The 23,989-nt window shown below is 41.2% G+C and overlaps 1 protein-coding gene across 1 annotated transcript in view; it reads left to right on the top strand.

The window, feature by feature from the left end:
- Nucleotides 1–23,989, top strand: part of LOC133608206 (polycystin-1-like protein 2) — a 52,585-nt gene that overhangs the window by 18,466 nt on the left and 10,130 nt on the right. Inside the window, 14 exon segments of the mRNA XM_061963411.1 lie at nucleotides 3,854–4,033; nucleotides 4,102–4,239; nucleotides 6,342–6,488; nucleotides 6,573–6,697; nucleotides 14,685–14,805; nucleotides 15,122–15,250; nucleotides 17,108–17,333; nucleotides 17,503–17,756; nucleotides 17,759–18,007; nucleotides 21,681–21,782; nucleotides 21,849–22,027; nucleotides 22,100–22,246; nucleotides 22,322–22,521; nucleotides 22,620–22,846. Of these exon segments, the coding sequence (XP_061819395.1) occupies nucleotides 3,854–4,033; nucleotides 4,102–4,239; nucleotides 6,342–6,488; nucleotides 6,573–6,697; nucleotides 14,685–14,805; nucleotides 15,122–15,250; nucleotides 17,108–17,333; nucleotides 17,503–17,756; nucleotides 17,759–18,007; nucleotides 21,681–21,782; nucleotides 21,849–22,027; nucleotides 22,100–22,246; nucleotides 22,322–22,521; nucleotides 22,620–22,846 (2,424 nt within the window).

Genomic DNA, 23,989 nt, shown 5'->3' on the forward strand with positions numbered 1-23,989 from the left:
GACGGTAGCTTAGCTACTTTTTTAATGAGTAGCTTTTCTTGTAGCTTAGCTACTTTTAGACCCATGTCGTGAGGTAGCATACATTAAAGCTACAAGCTCCAAAGAGAGAAAATGGACTGTGAATCCAGGCCCAAAGAATATGGAGAAAATGAGAACATCCACACATACGAAAAAAATCCATGATGATTGGTTGGTGTTCACATGATGAGTCACAATTGGCTAAGGTTAGGGCGAAACATTACGGACTGGCCAATCAGAGGCAAGATAAGGCAGGTCATCAAAACCAGGGAGCAAAATCATAACAGTCACGCACTCATGTCACATGACGACGAGGGAAGCAGAGAGAGAGGGACGCATCAAGCTGACGACTCAATAAAAAAACACACTTGAAAATAGTTGAGGAATTCTCTCCCGCAGAGTAGATTTTTCCTTTAGTGATGAAGATAACATGCAGGAAACCCACAATAATGCTTGTCCTTGGCCATAAGAAAACAGTGCACAAAACCTTAGATTTTAGTTGTTTAAACCAAATAATAACATAAAACTAAACTGCTCTCTTCATCTAAGATGTCCAACACAAATTTAGGAACACACATTAAAGTGAGTTGAGGTCATGACAATTTTTACTGCACATAACTATTACCAACTGTTCCCAAACAACACACGCTATTGTTCTTTTTTTGTCAAGATATAGATGCTGTTGTTGTTATTTTATTGTACGTAGAGAAAATTCTTAACATTATGAGGATGGGCCAAAGAAAAGGCAAACAAAAAAACACATACAGTGGGGTGCGGTGACCCCGAGAGGTAGTTATAGGGTGTCCTCAGCTAAATGATAGATATATTAATTAGTAATGGACCGTTATTAGGTCCATTTATACACTCTCTGTTACATTACCATTGATATTATACATGTGGGCCCTTAGATAGAAATGCCATTAAATGTAGCTATGATGTAGCAAGCAACTTTTGCCGTGTAGCTTGTAGTGTAGCTTGCTACAATTCTCCGGGGATAGCTTTCCCTGTAGCTTAACTACATTTAATCGAGAGTAACTTGTAGCTTAGCTTACTACATTTTCCATGTGGCTTGCCCATCACTGGCAACTTTATTGGCATTATGTCATTATTCATCTGTCATGTTTCCTTATTCCACAGTAAGAAAGAAGTAGGAGGTTCGTGCAAAAGAGATGTGGGTGCGGCTTTGCTGCTGAGAGTCCTCGGATAGGTGGAATATTGAGAATCTATAAATAATCATCTTTACACTTGGCGAGAAATTTAGCACTCACGTTTAGATATAGATTTAGATTTAAGATATAGATTTGGATTTATGATTTAGATTTAGATCTAGATCTAACATTTGGATTTAAAATTAACATTTAGGATTGGATTTGATATTGAGCACTCACATTTGGATTTAAGATTTACATTTAAGATTTAGATTTAGATTTAACATTTAGGTTTAGATTTAACATCTAGATTTAAATTTAAGATGTATATTCATATTTTACATTAATATTTAGATTTAACATTTAGGTTGTGGAGGTGTACGATTGATGAGGCAGGAGCCCTGGTATGTCGCATGACTTTTGCCCGCTGGCACGCCCCACAGCCAAGCCCTTATGTCCTTTCGTAAGCCAGGCCAGACAAATTTGGTCCCCACCAGTTTAGTAGAGGCCTGAACTCCAGGGTGTAAGAGGCAATGGATGATGTCAAAAGTGGAGTCCCGAGCCTGGTCGCCCGCCATGGTGGCATGAACCAGCCAGTGTTCAGGAAAAACTATAAGCGACACATTTGTCCTTCCCTGCCATGTGCTGGATGTCTGTAGTATACTCCGATATGGCAGAAAGCTGACATTGCTGTCTACCAGACCACGGCTCAGAGGTCTTGCCCATGGCGAACATGTGTGGCTTATGGTTCACAAAGGCTGTGAATTTCCAGCCCACCAACAAGAACCTGAAGTGACGACAGGCGAGGAAAAGTCCAAGCAACCCCCTATCATAGGTACTGTACTGGCTTTCGTTATCCCGTAACTTTCTGCTAAAAAAGGCCAGTGGCTACCAAATGCCCCCTCCCCAGTGCTCACACACCGGTCCCACTGCATAGTCAAATGCATCCATTGTAAGGGAAATTTCGGCAGTCTGTGATGGATGCGCTAGTCGAGCAGTGCGAGCCAAAGTATTTGTAGCAGCTGTAAACACCTCTGTCATCGCTGGGGACCAATTCACCTCCTCTGTCGGTCTCATGCCTTACAAGGCATCATACAAGGTCCGCATGAGGTGGGCAGCGCGGGGTAGGAACCGGTTGTAAAAGTTTACCATGACCAGGAACTCCTGCAGGGCTTTTACAGTGCGTGGACATGGGAACCTGTTGGCAGCCTCCACTCCTGCTGGACGAGGAATAACCCCTTGATGTGTGACATTGTGGTCGAGGAAGGTAATGGCTGCCCACTTTTGTTTGATGATGAGGGTCTGTTCGCTAAGCCTCCTGAAGAGCTATTCGAGGTGTCCAAGGTGCTCCTCTTTTGAGGCACTGGCCACAAGTGTGTGTCGTCCAGGTAAACAAACAAAAATGGCATGTCGCGTACCACAGTGTCCATCAATCGCTGAAAGGTCTGTGCTGCCCCCCTGAGACCGAACGGCATGCGCAGAAATTCAAACAGTCCAAAGGGCGTGATTATGGCTGTGTTAGCCACATCCTGTGGATGGACTGGAACCTAGTGGTAACCGTGCACCAGGTCTACATTGGAAAAGAGGGTGGTGCCCGCCACATGGGCAGAGAAGTCCTGTATGTGTGGCCAGGATACCGGTCTGTGTTTGTGGCATTGTTCAAATGCCGAAAATCGCCAAAAGGACCTCATCTTCCATCAGCGTTGGCCACCATGTGCAGAGGGGACGCCCTCGGGCTGTTGGAACGGCGCACAAAGCCTATAATTTCCATGGTAGTAAACGTCTCTCTAGTAATTGACAGCGTGTGGACTGGGAAGCTGATTGTTGTAATATAATATATATTCTAATAATAATGTATATATAATATGTATATGTGTATACAGTATATATATTCTGGAAACTTGGCAAGCAAATTTTGATACGGGTCGTCAGCGGCAGGTGCCCTTGCCACGCAAAGAGCTTAAGATTTAAGATTTAGGTTTAGATTCAACATTTAGATATAACATTTATAATCAGCATTTAGTTTAAACAAGAATGTATGAAAATAAGGAAAAAGTGAGAAAAGTGTTTAATGTGAGAACATTGAAAATTATATCTGCTAGGAAAGTGTGACTGACCTTCTTGGCACCCCATATATCTTGCCTCACTCGCAATTTAACCAAGCAACAAACAATGAATAATACATAACTTATTTGGCTTTTGCTCAAATTGTTTCAAAATAGGGCTGTAGCTGTCCATTATTTTAGTAATTGATTAAACTATCAATTAGTTTGTTGAAATAATCAAATAATCAGCTAAAACACACTTTGTAGTTAAAAGAAAATAGTTGAAATAAACAGCAATTTTTCTGATTGCCATAACCTCCATTCTTTTGTTATAATACATGCACTTTATCGACATTGAAATTGCACTTTTAACATGTGTGCATTTATTAAAATAAAATTAAAAAAACTCCACACAGCTTACAGCACCCACACACCACTGCTCTAATCTGCGCTCTATTGTGGAGGCCGTGTGGAAACTATGTCCGCATATTTAAAAGTCCCGGCACTCCACTTGGTCTGGATTTGAAACTCATTAAACGACTAATCAAATCAACAGAATATGCATCAAAACTTTTTGACTTAACAATGTAATTGATTATTTGTTGCAGCCCCATTCAAAAATAATGGTTATCTTTCCTAAAGGTATGGAAAAGCAACACCAGTGCTTCTGTGGATGCTCTCCAGTCAGTGCTAGATGATTCAGTCTCCCATCTGGAGGAGCAGGGTCTCCTCTCTGGTGAGGCCCTCGGACAAATCGTCACCTCAGTTGTCGATGTGCTTAACACAGAGACTGACGAAGATCAGAAGGACGCGAGAACGAAGGTGGGTCAACTCTTTTTCCTCTAACCCTGAGCCCTGGAATATCAAGCAACCATTATTTTGTCTTTTAGCTTCGAGAGCAGATGCTGAGCAAAATGACCACAGTGTTGCAAGATTCCCCCACCAACACCAGTCAGGGGGTGCAAGTGACAGCCATGGCTGTAGTCGGACTCACGCAGCGCTCAGACGAGCTCAGTACCTCTGCCCAGGTACTCCGACTTCTATTTATAAGCTTTGTTTTTGAAGGGGAACTGCACTTTTTTTGTAATTTCGCCCAAAGTCCTTATGTATGACAAGAACACACGTCAAGAGGCAGTCAACAATGCAGGTGATAGGGATACGACCTATTCTGCCTATAAACCATCCAAAAACCTCCAACACCATTTTATATACATGCTGTAAGTATGTTTGTACAGTAATGTAGTAACATGAATATTTATGATAACATTTAATATTCGTATATAAAATAGTGACTGAAAATGTTTGCTCTCACTGGGTACCGACTGATTGAGTTTGTTGTATCTTCCTTGAGAAGCTAATCCTCACTCCTCTTATTGAAACATGCTTACTACAGCAATGTTGCTGTGGTCTTATGCTGCATTCCATTTGTTGACAGCCAAGTTAGTTAGTTAGTTTCAGTTTCCGTTTATTTCGAACATGCATACAATACAATTACAATGTAATGCAACACATTTTTCCAGTTGTTTCATTACTGCACATCCGAAAAGAAATAGGAGGAAGCAGAGCTTATTTAATCCTACCCCTTTTCATTTCATAGCAGTTTTTATCCCATTTCTTTGTTCTCTATTTGTAACAGAACAGTGAATAAATAAATAAGTAAATGAATAAATATACCATAGATAAATAAACAAATATTGAATACATAAATACATATTATACATATAAACATATACTCAAAAATTAAAGTTGAGAGCCATATGGTATCAAGTTGGTATAATCGTAATAATAATAATAGTAAAACTGTTTGTACCTGACAAGTTTCGGATACCTTGCCTCTGCAGCCTTCATCATGACACGTCACAACAACATCATGTGACCTCAGATGAAGGCTGCAGAGGTAATGTAGCCGAAACTTGTCAGGTACAAATAATTTTACTATTCAGGCTTTTATCGAAAAAACTTGTTTATATAGATGTATTATCAGTATGCCAAATTAACCTCTTCACTATAGTATCAAGTTGGTAATGTATGGATTTTCAAAGTTGACCAATTTCCCAGCTTGGTGCCACAACCTGCTTCCAATATTCAGATGAGATGCATGCTTAACTTGTACTAACTCAAACGCAATACAGCAGCAACAGAAGCAGTTCAAGCTTTTTCTTTATCTTATGGCGGTCGCAAGAAATGTTATTAACAGCTTGAGATGTCTAGCAGGTAGTAGCTGGCTACTCGCTAGGGGTCGGAGGAGCAGTGTGAGCAAAGCGATGTGTCACGAAGCCAGAAAAATAGCTCCTCAATGTAAGCTCTTACAATACGAGTGTCGCTCGAGTTTGGTTAATATGCAGATTACGGCATGAAAATGGAGCGCTGTTGGCAGGTTTGTAGGCGCAGTAGATTATTTCCATTACTTGCATGGTTAGCCACCTTGTACTAGCGGTTTTTAATATTTAGAACGCACAGAAAAAGGAAACAGTAAGAGTTCTTGTCTCACATAGTGATTGTGAATGATAGGCAAAATTAAAAAAAAGGGCAGTTCCCCTTTCAATATCAGTTTGTCGAGGTACAGGTTATGCTGATGGATAGTAGACCTAAATGCAGCAGTAAACACAGCACTCACCAATAGAAATTTGAACGCACACAATCAAAAGTCATGACCACTGGATTCCTGCGGATGACACAGAGTAGCAGCCATGACAACATGACCAAGACTAAAGAGAAACAGGCAAACTTGATACAAGCAGACCATTCAAACTTAAAGGGGAACTGCACTTTTTTTGGAATTTGGAATTTATTTGGAGTTAGAATACGTTAAAAAAATGCATTAAAAAATATCGGTCCGTCATGTCTTTTGTAATAACTGTGAACGATAAGCAACATATTTTTTTTAAAGTGCAGTTCCCCTTTAACTGCTGTGCCTTAAAACCTCTGTAGGCTTTGGGCCATTTCAAATAACAGCTAAATACTTCTGTTCAGGAAAGCATATTATTAATTACAATACAGTAAAACTTTTTACAATAAATAGCCTACATGAGGAGGGAGCAATTCCACATGATTTTATTGTCATTGTCATTAACATTGCAAAACGCTTTTCAAGGAGGATAATTATTTTGTTGTTGTTTTTTCTCTAAAGGAAGAAGCGAGTTCATTGTTGGTTGACCTTAGCTCCTCCCTAAACACTATTAGTATTCATCAAGAAGACGAGGACGATGTAGAAGTTGTGGAAGGAGCTGCACCTATAGTTGAAGCAGCCAGTAATATTCTGAACGCTTCGTCAAATGTAAGAGCAAAACTACCAACGCTGCATGTCCGTTTCTTGTCACTTTACAAACTCCTGACCATGTCCTCGACATGTTCTCTTAAGGAAAAAGTTTCCAACTTTCTTCTTGCTGGGATAAACAATGTCCAGAATGCTTTGCTGAATCATAAGAAGTTGAATGGAGATCCAATCATCATTGACTCTAATCAGATCAGTGTATATGTCAATAGGTAAGACCTCTTTAACATAATTGGAACATTCCACCTACATTTGCGTCCCCATAAAATAAAACACATAAATGCATGATCAAATTAACTGTAAATTAATTTAGGGGGTTAGCATGTAGGCCGCACTTTCAGGTGATCTGGTTTTAAAACCTCCGTTTGGGCATCTCTGTGTGGAATGTGCATGTTCTTCCCGTGTCTGTGTGTGTGTGGGGGGGGGGGTATCTGAGTGTGGTGGTCTATCTGTGCCCTGTGATTGGCTTGTGACCAGTCTACAGTAGGGTGTACCCCAGCTCACTTGTGACCCTAATGAGGATAAGCATGGAAAATAAATGGATTGGGGCAGCACGGTGAAACAGGGGTTAGTGCATGTGTCTCACAATACGAAGGTCCTGAGTTCAATCCCGGGCTCGGGATCTTTCTGTGTGGAGTTTGCATGTTCTCCCCGTGACTGCGTGGGTTCCCTCTAGGTACTCTGGCTTCCTCCCACCTCCAAAGACATGCACCTGGAGATAGGTTGATTGGCAACACAAACTTGGCCCTAGTGTGTGAATGTGAGTGTGAATGTTGTCTGTCTATCTGTGTTGGCCCTGCCATGAGGTGGGGACTTGTCCAGGGTGTACACCGCCTTCCGCCCGAATGCAGCTGAGATAGGCTCCAGCACCTCCGCGACCCCGAATGGGACAAGCGGTAGAAAATGGATGGATGGAATAAATGGATTGTCATATTATTTTTTAAATATTTTTCTTTAATCAATTTGTAATGCTTATTTTTTCTATGCTCATGTTATAATCTATAACCTGAAGCATATCGTACATTTTTAAACACGTTCATAATGCTTTATGACAAACATTTTCCATGGAAACAACTCAGTAGGAAGCAAAAAAAGAAAAATTAACCATGGATGAAAAAATAATTTAAAAATGCTTGCAATAAGAAGAATACATACACTAAAAGTATAAAAACAAGCTAACTAGCATACTACAAACATGTATAAACATATATTAAAGTCAATTATTAGACAGGAACAAAAACAATATGAGAGCAACACAGGGCATCCTCAATAGCATTATTACTAAAAGGGTTTACCTCCAATACTTCTCAGACGGAAACGTAAATAATGACAACATGAAGGAAGTAGTAGAAAGCTTCAATAACTACTTGGTAAATATTCGACCAAAATTGGAGATAAGGATTCCAGACCCAGTTTAAACTACTGAGGACTTCAATGACACCATAGATACAAATCCCAACTCAATGTTCCTCACAAATGTAACACAAGAGGAAAAACTTAAAATCGTGAATAAATGCAAATCCAAGAGTTCAATTGTTTGTAATGGAATTGATTAGGGAAAGATAAAAAATATTATTTCTTCAATAACCTTTTTTATCACAGGACCATTCATGTATATCAGTAACCTTTCATTTCAAAACAGACAAATTCCCAAACAAAATGAAAATACTGTAGTTGAAGTTGTATCGATTTATAACACTGGAGTCAAACACCAATTTAGAAATTGTAGACCTGTTTCTTTACTTCCACCATTTTCTAAAATTATTGAAAAACTGTTAAATAACAGATTGGACAATTTCATGAACAAATATAGAATACCGTACTTGCAGAGAACCAATATGGATACAGAGCTAATATTTCAACATCGATGGCTTTAATCAAATAACAGAGGAAATTGCCAATGCAATAGATGGTAAACAGTGTAAACTAAAGTATTAGACACAATTCATCACAATATTTTACGAAAGAAAATAGAATGGTATGGCATCAGAGGGTTGGTCTTAAACTGGATAAGAAGCTACTTAACCATCAGGAAGTAATATGTGAAGCTAGGCGAACACATATCTGCAACACTAAATATATCCTGTGGTGTACCACAGGGATCAATACTGGGACCAACATTGTTCAATCTTTATATAAATGACATTGGTAAAGTTACAAAAGACTTAAAATCAGTATTATTTGCAGACGACACAACTGCTTTTTGTTCAGGAGACACGCAGAAGCTAATACAAATAATAACAGAAGAAATAAACAAATAAAAAAGATGGTTTGACAAAAACAGACTATCTTTGAATCTCAGTAAAATTAAAAATAATGCTATTTGGTAACAGTAGAAGAGAAAGTCAAACACAAATACAAATAGACGGAGTAAACATTGAAAGAGTAAATTAAATCGAATTTATAGGTGTTGTGCTTGTAGCGTGAAAGCAAGACAACTTGAAGTATCGTTTGACACAAAAATTTGTGTGTCGTTTATTCATCAAAGACGAGAATGAATCACTACTAACATCCTATGACTCAAAATGGCGGTCAGAACAAACCCCCACCTTTGGGAGAATCTCCTGATGGTCACTTGAAGGGGACGCGCCAAATTACTCACTCTTAACTGCATATATGAATGCTAAACAAGAACAACATTGTTATGTGCACAATCGAACAATGACAGTAAATAATGATGACAAAGTCAAGTAAACAGGTGTGGTGAATTATGTCCTTAAAGCAACCGCTACACACGTCCCCCCAAAATTCACCATCACAAAAAAAACGAAACAGTCAATGGACAGGGGCACGGACAGCCCGACTAGACCGTGTGCGCCGGACTGGTACTAACGCCGGGGAGTCAGCAGGGAGGACCGGCAGGGCATCTGCACTGTCGAAGGTCCCGGGGGCTTGCGTAGAAGGATGCAGAACATTATCATGGGGCCTAGGTAGAACGGGTGGACGACCCCAGCCGGTTACCATGGCCGTACCGGCTTAAAGCGGCCCACTTGGATCTTAATCCAAGTGGGCCGCTTTAACCCGGTCCACCGTGATTTTTAAGACCGACCCCCGATATCCAACAGGAAATGCTTGTCTCCGCTCTTCAGGACGCGAAATGGCCCATCGTAAGTAGGCTGAAGGGGGCCGCGGTGGGCGTCGTGGCGAACAAAAACAAATGCCGCTCTTTGCAATGAAGCAGGAACATGAGACGGCGTAAGGCATGTGGAAGCCCAGTCCCTAATGTCCCTTTTCAGTCCACGCCAGACAAATTTTGCAGTTACCAGCCACTAGGAAGGTATCCGCCACGGGTGGGAAAGGCCGTGGATCGAGTCGAACACCCGCCGCCTCCAAATGGCAGGCACAAGGGGCCGTGGCCGACCCGTAGCAAGGTCACAAAGGAGTGTAACACTTGTGTCCTCAAATAGAACCTCAGACAACTGTAGCCCTGTGGCTGCAGCCTTCAGAGCTCGGATGTCTGGGTCGTCGGCTTGGTCAACTGCCATCTGTGCAAAATCGAGCCCCACATGGACAGCGCCCGTGACGGTTTGGGAGAGGCAGTCAGCAACGACATTGCTCTTACCAGCAAGGTGTTGGATGTCCGTCGTAAACTCGGAGACGTAGGAGAGATGCCTCTGTTGCCGAGCCAACCACGGTTCGGCCGTCTTGGCCATCGCGAAAGTGAGGGGTTTGTGGTCCACAAAAGCTGTGAAAGGCCTCCTTCAAGCAGCGAACGGAAATGACGTATGGCCAGATAGAGGCCGAGGAGCTCACGGTCAAACGTGCTATTATTCTGCTCGCAGGGGCGCAACTGCCTGCTAAAGAAAGCCAAACATTGCCAAGAGCCACCCACCCACTGCTCATTCACTGCACCTACAGCATAGTCTGACGCGTCCGTGGTATTTGCAATAGGAGCATCAGGTAATGGGTGAGCCAGCAGGCTAGCGTTAGCGAGAGCAGACTTGACTCCCACAAAAGCACTGTGCCGCGCATCAGACCAGTCTACCATGTGCTTGGGAGCAGCCCCTTTAAGAGCGTCATTCAGCGGCTGCATGAGGTCAGCTGCCCGGGGGATGAACGATGGTAAAAAAATTTACCATGCCAAGGAACTCCTGAAGAGCCTTAACCGTGAGCGGGCGGGGGAAGTTAGCGATGGCAGCAACCTTCGCTGGAAGGGGAACTGCCCCGCACTTTGTGACGCGATGTCCGAAGAAGTCGATTACAGACAACCCGAAGTGGCACTTAGTCGGGTTAACAATGAGCCCATGTTGGCTAAAGCGTTGAAAAAGGGTCCTGAGGTGGGTCACATGTTCGGTCTGAGAGGTGCTCGCTACCAGGATGTCGTCCAAGTAGACAAACAGAAACGGCAAGTCACGTAAAACAGAGTCCATCAGTCGCTAGAATGTCTGTGTGGCGCTTTTTAGGCCAAAAGGCATCCGTAACAATTCGAAAGGTCCAAATGAGGTGATGACTGCTGTCTTTGGGATATCAGAGGGGTGGACCGGCACCTGATGATAGCCCCGGACGAGATCTACCTTAGAAAACACAGTTTTCCCAGCCAGGTTGGCGGGAAAAATCTTGTATGTGGGGGACCGGATAACGGAATGGGGTAGTCGCATCGTTGAGTCTGCGGTAATCACCGCATGGCCGCCAACCACCTCCAGACTTCTCCACCATGTGGAGGGGCGATGTCCACGGGATCTCTCAGCGGCGAATGATCCTGAGGCGTTCCATGGTCTCAAATTCAGCTCTAGCGATGGAGAGCTTTGCAGGGTCCAGGCGCCGGGCCTGTGATGGCAATGTGGTGTTCCACACCATGCTTGGCGGTAGATGACGAGAACGTGGACTGCGCCAGGGTGGGGAACTCAGCGAGGAGGCGAAGAAAGACGTCCGCGGTGGGTAGCATGCTGGAAAGCCTGATTGAGTCCGTCGCACTGAGACTGCACTTGTATGAGCAGAACGTAATCGCATCCACCAAGCGCCTGTTTTTACATCCACAAGAAGGCCGAAAGCACATAGTCCAGAATCCGGTTGCCGCTTGGGGGGGCGCAGCAGCAGCAGCAGCAGCAGTAGCAGTGAGAGTGGAAGAATCTGCCATGAATCTTTCTGCCCCAGCCGCAAAGAATACAGCCACATAGGTCGGTTGGGTGGCTAAAAAGAACTTATCAGCTTCAGCAGCAAGTTCGCGGCAGTCCAAAATGGCCGTGTTGGCTAGTGAAGTGAAGTGAAGTGAATTATATTTATATAGCCTTTTTCTCTAATGACTCAAAGCACTTTACATAGTGAAACCCAATATCTAAGTTACATTTAAACCAGTGAAAAGCAGCCCGCACCTGAAAAGGCAGGAGTCTCAGGAAAAGCTTCACAAAGAGGAATCCAGGCCTGTGCTCATCTAAGAGGTCTAGCATTTTGTCTATTAGTTCAGAGGGCTTGCAATCGCCAAGCCCCTGCAACGAAAAAAGGCAGCTAGCTCTCTCCGCGTCGGAAATTTCAAATGTCTTTAAGAGGTGAGCCTTCAACGTAATATACTTGTTCCTCTCCGGTGGGTGCGTGAGGACGCTAACCACTCTGGTCGCCGTAGCGCTCCCGAGGGAGGAAACGGCATAATAAAACATAGTGTCGTCCTCGGTGATACCACGCAGGGCGAACTGTGCTTTGGCCTGGGCAAACCATGCAGTTGCGGAAGATTGCCAGAACTCAGGCAGCTTCAGTGAAACCACATTCGCCGTCATGGTCGATAATATTCACTGAATCCGTTCAGTGAAGCGTTGGGGTCACCAGTGTTGCGCTTGTAGCGTGAAAGCAAGACAACTTGAAGTATCGTTTGACACACAAAAACTTGTGCGTCGTTTATTCATCAAAGACGAGAATGAATCACTACTAACATCGAACGACTCAAAATGACGATCACAACAAACCCCCATCTTTGGGAGAATCTCCTGACGGGCACTTAAAGGTCCGCTTGGAATTACTCACACTTAACTGCATATATGAATGCTAAACAAGAACAACACTGTTATGTGCACAATCGAACAATGACAGTAAATAATGATGACAAAGTCAGGTAAACAGGTGTGGTGAATTATGTCCTTAAAGCGACCGCTACAGTGTAATGATAAAATGAACTCGAAATCTTATATACAAAATATACAATATAAGATGGCAATAAATACATTAATAATGAATTAAGCTAAATATACTGTATATTGAACCAAAAATCGCTTCATATTATTAATTGTTTGCTAGGGTCCTGGGTTCGCATATTCTGTGTACCTATCTAATAAAATAATAAATGGGAGTCATTAGAGCAGGTCCGGTCGCCACTATTTCTTTAATGTTATCTTCACACACCTTCTTCCACCACCACACACACCCTACGTCACAGCCCTACAGCAACTCTGGAGGGGCAAAAATCCTCCTCCTTACCTCACACTCTATGGTAACTAGGGACACCCTGAACTGTTTGTTACACTAGTGTTACCATATCTTAGTTATTGTGCAGAAATATACAGTACACTTCAGTCGCTAACCGCTCGAATAATACATAATGTTGGATATGGAGAACATTCAAACTTTTTCTTTATTTAATCGAAAATATTGAAATTATTGTGAATCTGTAAACAGCTAAAATTATGCCCAAAGCAAACTGTAACCTGCTACCCAAGAACGTACAACAATTCTTCTCAACAAAAGAAGAGAAATATAACCTCAGAGAAAAATTTAGCTTTTGTTTGCACGTCCAACACTTAAAACCTTTAGTATATCAGTATAGAATGAAATTATGAAATGGATTAAGTAAAGATATCAAATAGTGTACTAATGTGATCCATCCATCCATCCATCCATTTCCTACCGCTTATTCCCTTTTGGGGTCGCGGGGGGCGCTGGAGCCTATCTCAGCTACAATCGGGCGGAAGGCGGTGTACACCCTGGACAAGTCGCCACCTCATCGCAGGGCCAACACAGATAGACAGACAACATTCACACTCACATTCACACACTAGGGCCAATTTAGTGTTGCCAATCAACTTATCCCCAGGTGCATGTCTTTGGAGGTGGGAGGAAGCCGGAGTACCCGGAGAGAACCCACGCAGTCACGGGGAGAACATGCAAACTCCACACAGAAAGATCCCGAGCCCGGGATTGAACCCAAGACTACTCAGGACCTTAGTGCATCTGCCTCACAATACGAAGGTCCTGAGTAGTCTTGGGTTCAATCCCGGGCTCGGGATTGAACCCAAGACTACTCAGGACCTTCGTATTGTGAGGCAGATGCACTAACAATGTAAGTAAATGTTCAAACTCAGAGTGTTTACGAAGTAAATGGTAAATGGGTTATACTTGTATCGTGTTTTTCGACCTTCAAGCTACTCAAAGAGCTTTGACACTATTTCCACATTCACCCATTCATACACACCTTCACACACTAATAGCCGGAGCTGCCATGCAAGGCGCAAACCACGATCCATCAGGAGCAAGGGTGTCTTGTTCAAGGACACAATGGACGTGACTGGCAGAAGCTGGGGATCAAACCAGAAGCCCTCAAGTTGCGGGCCCGCTCGCTCTACCAACCATGCCACGCCGTCCTCCCAACAAAAGAACCATGATAAACATTCTGAATTTATTGATAATCTTATTCATCTCACTGTATGAAATACATCTTCCTCCATCCATCCATTTTTTACCACTTGTACTCTTGGGGTCACGGGGGTGGCTGGAGCCTATTCCAGCTGCATTCGGGTGGAAGGCATGGTACTAATACAAATACAACTTACTTCATTATTAATACATTTTTTAAATATTATTATTTATGGAGTATATTCTGAATAAATTGACAACAGGAAGTGAACTGAACTAGAGTGTTAGCAATTGCTATGTAATGGAACAGGAGTAGGATTAAATAAGCTCTGCTTCTGCCTACTCCTTTTCAAACATGTTAGAAAGAGAAAATGGAAATTGTGATCATGTAGTAATTGTATGCATGTTCGAAATAATCTCGAACCATAGCCATAACCATAATTTTATGTTTGTTTATGCTAAAAACTCACTCCTCTTACTATTAGTCCTGTTACTAAATGAGTCATCTTTAATCTAAAATAATAATATATTTATCTGACGGTGTGGGTTTTGATACAGTTTACATTAATGTACAGGTGCACTTGATTTTATGGTTGGTGGTTCTCGTAGAGATGTCTTAAAACTGCAATACACTTTCTGCAGAGTGTCTCCAGAAACCATGTCTGAGCAGGACATAAACATCCAGAGGAGCAGTGCTTCTAGATTTTCTTTCCCTTCTCTGCCTGCTGATGTAGTCTCACCGGACGAGCCAGTGGATGTTAGAGTAAGTGTGTGCACTTTATATTTTATTTTGAATATTGCTGATATACCAAAACAAACCACTTTGTCTGTCCTCAACAAGTTAATACAGTTTTGTTTTGACTGACACTATCAGAGGTAATAATTTAACAATATGAATATTGTAGTGCATAGTTAGCATTATAGCGTTCCACCGAGAATTATTTGTCTACATAAAAACCATTTCAAAACAGTGTCAATCAAAACTGAGCTTTATTCTCTTTTAATGATAATTATATTATGTTTGATTTATCTCACAAACTAATGTATCCACATACTGTACTGTTTATAATATGCCACAGATGATGAGTTTTGAAAAGAACCCATATTCGTGGAAAGGGGGAAACATTTCGGGAACTGTGGGATCTGTCTCTCTTACAAGAATGAACGGCTCCGTCATCCCTGTTAAGAATTTGCCTTCAGAGATTGAGGTACTATACAGCAACAATAACCTATAATACATGTCCCATATTATACTGTTTTTCAACTATTTTAAAAATAGGGCCCACAATAGTATATTGTAAGTGGATTGTCCAAAATCTAACTTTGATGCTGGAATGTATACAGTTTAAAAGTGCTTTTAGTAAGCCCTACCTGGGAAACTGGATAACACACGGCACTGACAAAGCTTAACCTATTGTTACTATAACAATCTACAAGGTTAATACTGTTTGCTTCTCTTTCTTCCCCTCCATTTATCTGCTTTATTTTGTATTTCAAGTTATCATTGCATAAATGTATTGTTGCATTTGAAACAATTGTATTGTTGTTAATAGAGGTAATTATTGTCATTATTCATTATCAATAGTGCTATTTCTATTGGTATTTGTATTGCTCCATTTGTAGTGCAACAATGTTCATTGTCATTTTTGTGTTATTAATATTTACCTCACTAACTACCTTTTTGCTATCGTTTTTCATATCATATTTGTACATATCATATTTGCTGATGTTGTTGTTGTGGTTGTTATTGTTATTGTTGTGTTTGTTGTTGTTGTTGTCTCTCTATTGTTTTCTCTCTGTATTATTATTATTACATATGGTCCCCGCAATTTCCCCCTCTGTCTTCCTTTGTTTCTCTTTTTATCCCCTCATGATCCGGTCCGGCTGCGCCAAAAAATAATATAAATCCATTTAATAAAGTCAAATACAAATAAGACAACAAGAGAAGTATACCACACCTCTCTTTTGTAAAGCAAATATAGGCCTCTCCATCAACAATATGATTTGCCTGAGTAGCTGGACAGGACAAAAAAAAGTCAGCCCTACTGGGAACATGTCATATTGTGTACCGGTACACAGCCTGTACATTATCATAGCTATAGTATGTCAGTCTAAGTTGAGCAGCATATTAGTCTTTTTGCTGAAGGAACAAAATGACAGATTTTACTGCACCCACATCTTTATCTGACTGACAGTGCTCCAGTCTTAACTTAATGATGTGTAGTGAAGCCTACCTTTTCCAAAGCTGTTATGTACTGTTGATGTAAAGAGGTGTTGTTTTGACTGGGCGGACCATAGAGAGGTTTTTCATTTATGTCATCATGAAAACCCAAAACTTTTAAAAGTGACCGTTTACACACATCTTCTCTCAAAAGTGGAGCAAACAAATAACTTTTTTCTCAGATTTGGTGGTCATAAACAAGCTCTATGGCATGTCTCTTTAACAGGGGGCCTGTAGGCCAAATCCAGCCCAGGAATGACATCAAATCGGCTCCCATAGTTCAGTTCAAAACTTGGAAAACAAACATTCTTGCAGCAAATTCTTACAAATACTACAATGTTTCTATTTTATAAAGAAACTTGGACCACTGTAAAAATATTGGCAGATCCTTGCATTGACATTTTAACCTTACTAGCAAACTTAAAACACTTGTTCTTCCATAACATAACACTTGGGATTTAACATTTACATAACTGAGGCGTTCCTCAAGGCACCCCTTTAAGTCCACTCCTTATTTGGCAGTCACAATTTTTTTATGTGATTTATTGTGATTTATATAACTAAAGAGGCTTCTTTAGTTCATATGCAGTCAGTAGTCATGTGTTCACCTTCTTTAGTTTAGCTAGTAGTGTTCCTCAAGGTTCCATTTTTGGTCCTCTATTTTTAATCATTTGAGCTATTCAACTGGTGGCCCGCGAGTTCAGTTAAAAAAACTTGTGAGGGACATTTTTGCAGAAGGTTCGAAAAAAAGCACAGCGCTCCTGTAACTCAAATGTCAGTTGTGCATAATATGGGCCATATGAGAACAGTTTTTAATAGGTATTTGTGTTACTGGGGATTTCAGATTCTCCTTCCCAGGCCAGATGTACGACAGGAGAACAGTACAGTTCTGGACTTGGGAAATTTTAGCACGATTATTATTGAAGTTCCTTCCCCTGATGTAACACTGGTGCTAAAAACTGAGCCCTCTGAAGACATTTCCTTCATGTTACTTCTTGGGTACAAGAAGTATCCGACGAGTGAGGACTATGTCGCTAAAATTCAGATGCCTCTCGAGAATGTAAAAGAAGGTATGTTAAAATATGACATTTAATAAAATCTAGAGCTATCAGATTTACAGTATATTGGACAACCATATTTTTACTACAAAATTTGCTCTCCTCGGCACCCAGCATGTGCCAATTCACTTATTTGATTACCACTAATATGTGTTGTGTCTCCTGATGATTTTTACCACAGAGGAAAAATATACCTGGGTACTTAGTCCTCGAGATAGGACAGGTGATGTTGGTGTGCACTTCCTTGTCATGAAGCCAAAAGTAGAGCCGGGCGTAAAATCTGTTAACACCACTGTCAGTATCATAACCATTGCAGCCCAGTGCAAGTACTGGGACGATATCGAGTCTTCTTGGAGTGAAAATGGCTGCCGGGTAAGTGGTAAACCATCTTTTGCCTCTTTGAGTTATGAAAAGCATCATCCGCATTGTTTTTTCCCGCTTTATTCTTCCTACAGGTTGGCCCACTCACCACGCCTTTGGTCACTCAGTGTCTGTGTAACCACTTAACTTTCTTTGGCAGCTCTTTTTTTGTCATGCCAAACCTAGTAGACGTATCCCGCACCGCAGAACTTTTCGCCACTTTCGCCAACAACCCTGTGGTGGTGTGTTTTGTGGGGGCAATCTTCTTTGCTTATCTCCTGGTGGTTGTCTGGGCTCGAAGAAAAGACATTCAGGACACAGCTAAGGTAAAAAACCCTTGCGAGGTACATTCCCTAGCATTGTATAATATTAGCATTATACTTGTATATACTGTAGTACCTCAACTTACGAGCTTTGAAAAATGAAAACAAAGTTTTAGATAAGAAATATTAAGCAATACAATAGAATGTACTACCAACAACTTCAGTACTGTATTATAGTAATGCTATGATAATGTACAGCATTTACCCTGGATAGTGGACTTCTACGGTATCTCCATCAGCATCTTGTCCATATTTTCATGGATAAATGTCCTCCGTTTAGATATTATTTTAACATCCTTTGCTGGTGTTATCAACTCATTCTACTTTAGTATAGTGCAGACTATAGCTGTGATACGCCTGAATTGTTTCGCCAAGTTAGCTACATGCCCGGTGATATGATGTGATATTTCCTTATTTCAATGAATATTATAAATGTTTTCTTTTCAGCACTGTCCTTCACACTTACTTTCTTTCTTCCCTTCCCACAGTTGGAAAAAAAGTTATGTCGCTATCTAGCTATAAACTAATACATTGGAAGTTTTGGTCGGATCTTTCGGGGTTTACTGTGGCATTTGCAATGACAACTAATGGAAGGGATGCTAGTAACTAAAACATTTGCTTGCACCTTAAAGCATAACAATTAGCCGGAAGAGATCTCTTACCTCAAAACACTCTTAAATCGGGGCACTCATAAGTTGAGGTACCATATTTACTTGAATCATGCTTAAGGTTACTATTTTAGAATAGTCTATTTACGTCTCTTGAGATACAAGCTATACTAACGTACAGTAATTATTGCACATGAGCCAAATAGATTTCAGGTAGAGTATGTTCCCAAGTAAACACAGACAGTACTCTCTGATGAGCCATTGTACAGTGTAGTATTCAGATAGACAGTGATGGACAAGCTGCTTGGAACATGTAGTATTTAATAGAAGCTACAAGTTACTCTTGATTAAATGTAGCTAAGTTACTGGGGAAGCTATCCCCGTAGAATTGTATCAAACTACACTACAAGCTACATGGCCAAAGTAACTTGCTACATCAAAGCTACATATATTGGCTTTTCTATCTATGGTCCCTTATGTATAATATCAATGCTAATGTAACTGAGAGTGTGAAATAGGACCCAGTAAGGGTCCATTACTATCTGTCATTTAGCTGGGGACACCCTACAACTACATCTAGGGGTCCCCGCACCACACCTTATGTATTTATTTTAATGTGCCTTTTCTTTGACCCACCCCTGTAATGTTATTAATTTTCTCTACCCACAGTAAAAAAAAAAAACAGCATCTATCTACAGTATATCTTGACAAAAAACAATGATTTGTGTGTTGTTAGGGAACAGTTGGTAATGGTTATGTGCATTAAAACCTTTCATGAACTCAACTCACTTTAATGTGTGTTCCTAAATTTCTGTTGGATGTCTTAGATGAAGAGAGCAGTTATGATTTTGGTATACAGAGTAAACAACTAAAAACTAAAGTTTTGGGTATTGTTTTCTAAAAAGACATACATTTGTGTAAATATGGCCAAAGACACACATTATTGTGGGTTTCCTGGGCGTCGTCTTTATCACTAAATAAAACTCTAATGTGCAGGAGAGAATTCCTCTGCCATTTTAAAATATCTTTCTTTATTTTTTTTGAGTCGTCAGCTTGAAACGTCTTTCTGTCTCCGACTCACTCCTTGTCATGTGACATGTGTCCGTGACTGTACTGATTTTGCTTACTAGTTTTCGATGACTCACCGTATCTTGCCTTCGATTGGTCAGTCTGCAATGTTTCGCCCTAACCTTAGCCAATTGTGACTCATCATACGAACACCAACCAATCATCATGGATTTTCTCCAAATGTATGGATGATCTCTTTATTCGTATTTTTTTGGCCTGTATTCGCAGTCCATTTTCTCTCTTTGTAACGTTTAGCTTTGACGTGAGCTACCTGAAAACCCCGTTTCCATATGAGTTGGGAAATTATGTTAGATGTAAATATAAACGGAATACAATGATTTGCAAATCCCTTTCAACCCATATTCAATTAAATGCACTACTAAGACAAGACAAGATATTTGATGTTCAAACTCATAAACTTTTTTTTTTTTTTGCAAATAATAATTAACTTAGAATTTCATGGCTGCAACACATGCCAAAGTAGTTGGGAAAGGGCATGTTCACCACTGTGTTACATGGCCTTTCCTTTTAACAACACATTTTTTAAGCTTCTCAGGTAGAATTCTTTCCCATTTTGCTTGTTGTACAGCTTAAGTTGTTCAACAGTCCGGGGGTCTCCCTTGTGGTATTTTAGGCTTCATAATGCGCCACACATTTTCAATGGGAGACAGGTCTGAACTACAGGCAGGCCAGTCTAGTACCCGCACTCTTTTACTATGAAGCCACGTTGATGTAACACGTGGCTTGGCATTGTCTTGTTGAAATAAGCAGGGGCGTCCATGGTAACGTTGTTGGATGGCAACATATGTTGCTCCAAAACCTGTATGTACCTTTCAGCATTAATGGCGCCTTCACAGATGTGTAAGTTACCCATGTCTTGGTCACTAATACACCCCCATACCATCACAGATGCTGGCTTTTCAACTTTGCGCCTATAACAATCCGGATGGTTCTTTTCCTCTTTGGTCTGGAGGACACGACATCCACAGTTTCCAAAAATAATTTGAAATGTGGACTCGTCAGACCACAGAACACTTTTCCACTTTGTATCAGTCCATCTTAGATGAGCTCAGGCCCAGCAAAGCCGACGGAGTTTCTGGGTGTTGTTGATAAACGGTTTTTGCCTTGCATAGGAGAGTTTTAACTTGCACTTACAGATGTAGCGACCAACTGTAGTTACTGACAGTGGGTTTTAGAAGTGCTCCTGAGCCCATGTGGTGATATCCTTTACACACTGATGTCGCTTGTTGATGCAGTACAGCCTGAGGGATCGAAGGTCACGGGCTTAGCTGCTTATGTGCAGTGATTTCTCCAGATTCTCTGAACCCTTTGATGATATTACGGACCGTAGATGGTGAAATCCCTAAATTCCTTGCGATAGCTGGTTGAGAAAGGTTTTTCTTAAACTGTTCAACAATTTGCTCACGCATTTGTTGACAAAGTGGTGACCCTCGCTCCATCCTTGTTTGTGAATGACTGAGCATTTCATGGAATCTACTTTTATACCCAATCATGGCACCCACCTGTTCCCAATTTGCCTGTTCACCTGTGGGATGTTCCAAATAAGTGTTTGATGAGCATTCCTCAACTTTATCAGTATTTATTGCCACCTTTCCCAACTTCTTTGTCACGTGTTGCTTTCATCAAATTCTAAAGTTAATGATTATTTGCACCAAAAAAAATGTTTATCAGTTTGAACATCAAATATGTTGTCTTTGTAGCATATTCAACTGAATATGGGTTGAAAATGATTTGCAAATCATTGTATTCCGTTTATATTTACATCTAACACAATTTCCCAACTCATATGGAAACGGGGTTTGTAGATACAGGGGTCTAAAAGTAGCAATATGGAGAAGCTGCTCGTCAAAAAAGTTGCTAAACTACCGCCAACCTATTGGAAAATGTAGTTAAGCTACATAGCTTAGCTACATGTAGCTTGTTATTGCCCATCACTGCAGATAGACATATGATCTTCCCTTTTATGCATGTACTTCAAGGTCAAGATTACAGTGCTTGAAGATAATGACCCTTTGGCAGAGTACTGCTATATGGTGACAGTTAGCACGGGCCATCGCCATGGGGCAGCCACCTCCTCACAGGTAAGTCCTATCACGGAACATTTGCAGTGGGAATCTCTGTCTCATGAGCAACACCACCATTTTCAGGTGACATTAACCTTGCTGGGAACGGAAGGAGAAAGCGAGCCCCACCATCTGACTGATCTTGAGAAACCTTTGTTTGAGAGGGGTGGAGAGGACATATTTCTCTTGACCACACACTTTTCTCTTGGAGAGCTGCAGGGCATCAGGTTGTGGCATGACAACTCGGGCAGCCACCCTGCATGGTATAGCATGGGGGCTGATGATTGCTTGAGTCTTTGCTGTTAAAATGATGAACACACTAATCCGACACGCAGGTATGTCAACAAAGTAACAGTGCAAGATCTGGATGGTGGCCAGAAATGGCACTTTCTTTGTAACTCCTGGCTTGCTGTCGACGTGGGAGAGTGCAGTCTTGACAAGGTCTTCCCAGTAGCTACAGAGGAGGACCTGAAGAGATTTAGGTAGGGGCAGCCAACAGTTTTTATCATGAAGCAATACACATTACCTTGGAGTCATCTCTCTTTTTGTCCTTGTAGCAATCTGTTTTTCATGAAGACAGCTAAGGATTTCCGCGATGGACACATCTGGTTCTCTGTCATAAGTCGACCTCCATGCAGCACTTTTACCCGTGTGCAGCGAGTTTCTTGCTGCTTTTCCCTGTTGCTGTGCACCATGCTAACTAGCATCATGTTTTGGGGTGTTCCTACAGATCCCTCGGAACAGACCATGGACCTGGGTATATGATTATTTCCTGTTTTTGATGCATCATTGTCATGTGTCAATGATTCAGCAGGATGAGAGCTTCTTGCTAACACAACCTCCTGTGTTTTGCAGGTCACATTGAGTTCACCTGGCAGCAGGTTATGATTGGCTTTCAGAGTTCCATCATCATGTTTCCCATCAATCTACTCATTGTGAGCATCTTTAGAAACACTCGTCCACGCGAAAAGGTCATAAAATCAGACAAGACAAAGCAGGGGAAGACAGTTCGAGTGTCCCCATCACAGACCTCTTCCCCTCTGAAAGAACAGAAGGACATCACACCAGACACTGTGATGAAGGTAAGGACACTTTTGACTTCATGAACAAAGTCTCACAGGCGTGTTTAGGTACCACCGCGGTGTACGTACGTGGCTCGCTACGACTCTCTTCACTTTTGCCCAAACTAAAAAACAGTAGCTGCTCAGCCGAGGTTCCATGCAAGCACGCAGTGAAATACAGCATGGGTGACATAAAAGACTGCTGGGTGCTCATTGGTAGAGCCGATACGTTATTGTAACATTTTAGAGGGCACCTATGGTTTTAATTTACATTTAACACGCTTCCTTGGGGTCTAGATAATATATATTGGAGATGCTTTTGATGTAAAATTTTTATCAACAGTCACATTTATAACCTAATTTCTGCATATGTCTGCAAGATGGTTGTTTGTGGAGGCGTTCACACATTGCAAATGAAACCATGCCCCACCCTCTCTAAAAGTATACAAAAGAACTGTTGAAGTTAAGTGTCTGATATTACTGTCATATAAATGTTATGGGACAAGGGTAGAATCAAATAGGCTCTGTTTTATCCTAACCCTTTTGAACTATTTGCTATTTCTATTCTATTGCTACGCTTTATACCCTTACTCTGTCCCTCTCTCTGTACCCAACCGGTCAAGATAAATGGCTAACCGACATAACCAGGGTTCTGTTTGAGGTTTATTCCCTAAAGGGAGTTTTTCATTGCTTCTGTTGCCAAGTGCTTGCTAATTTGTGGTTCAGTTGGTTCTTTCTCTCGTTCTTTCTTTTTTTTCTCTCTATGGAAAGCTGCTTCAGGCAGAGTGGTGGGACCAGACAAGCTCTGCTTCTTTGCACTCCTTTTGAATGGTTGATTACAAAATATGTGCTTGTGAACATTTACCATGATCCAAATAAAATGAATTGATTGAATAATTGATTGATTTAATTGAAATTATCCAAATGTATCTTGGAACTCCTGCCCCTCTGGCTGACAGCGTATACATAATGTGCAAATAAGTATGTCCATCTCACTGTGACATCACAATATTGCTAATATTTAAAAGACTGCAAAACAAAGGCATCTAAAACTGGGTGTTAACTTACTCCCATACGCATAAAACTTTTTGATTTGACATTTTCGGCATTGTTCAAAGGGGCTGTATTATGCACAACCAACTTTTCTTACCTCTTGGTGCCTGT

Source organism: Nerophis lumbriciformis, linkage group LG06 (assembly GCF_033978685.3).
Source record: "Nerophis lumbriciformis linkage group LG06, RoL_Nlum_v2.1, whole genome shotgun sequence".
Taxonomy (NCBI): domain Eukaryota; kingdom Metazoa; phylum Chordata; class Actinopteri; order Syngnathiformes; family Syngnathidae; genus Nerophis; species Nerophis lumbriciformis.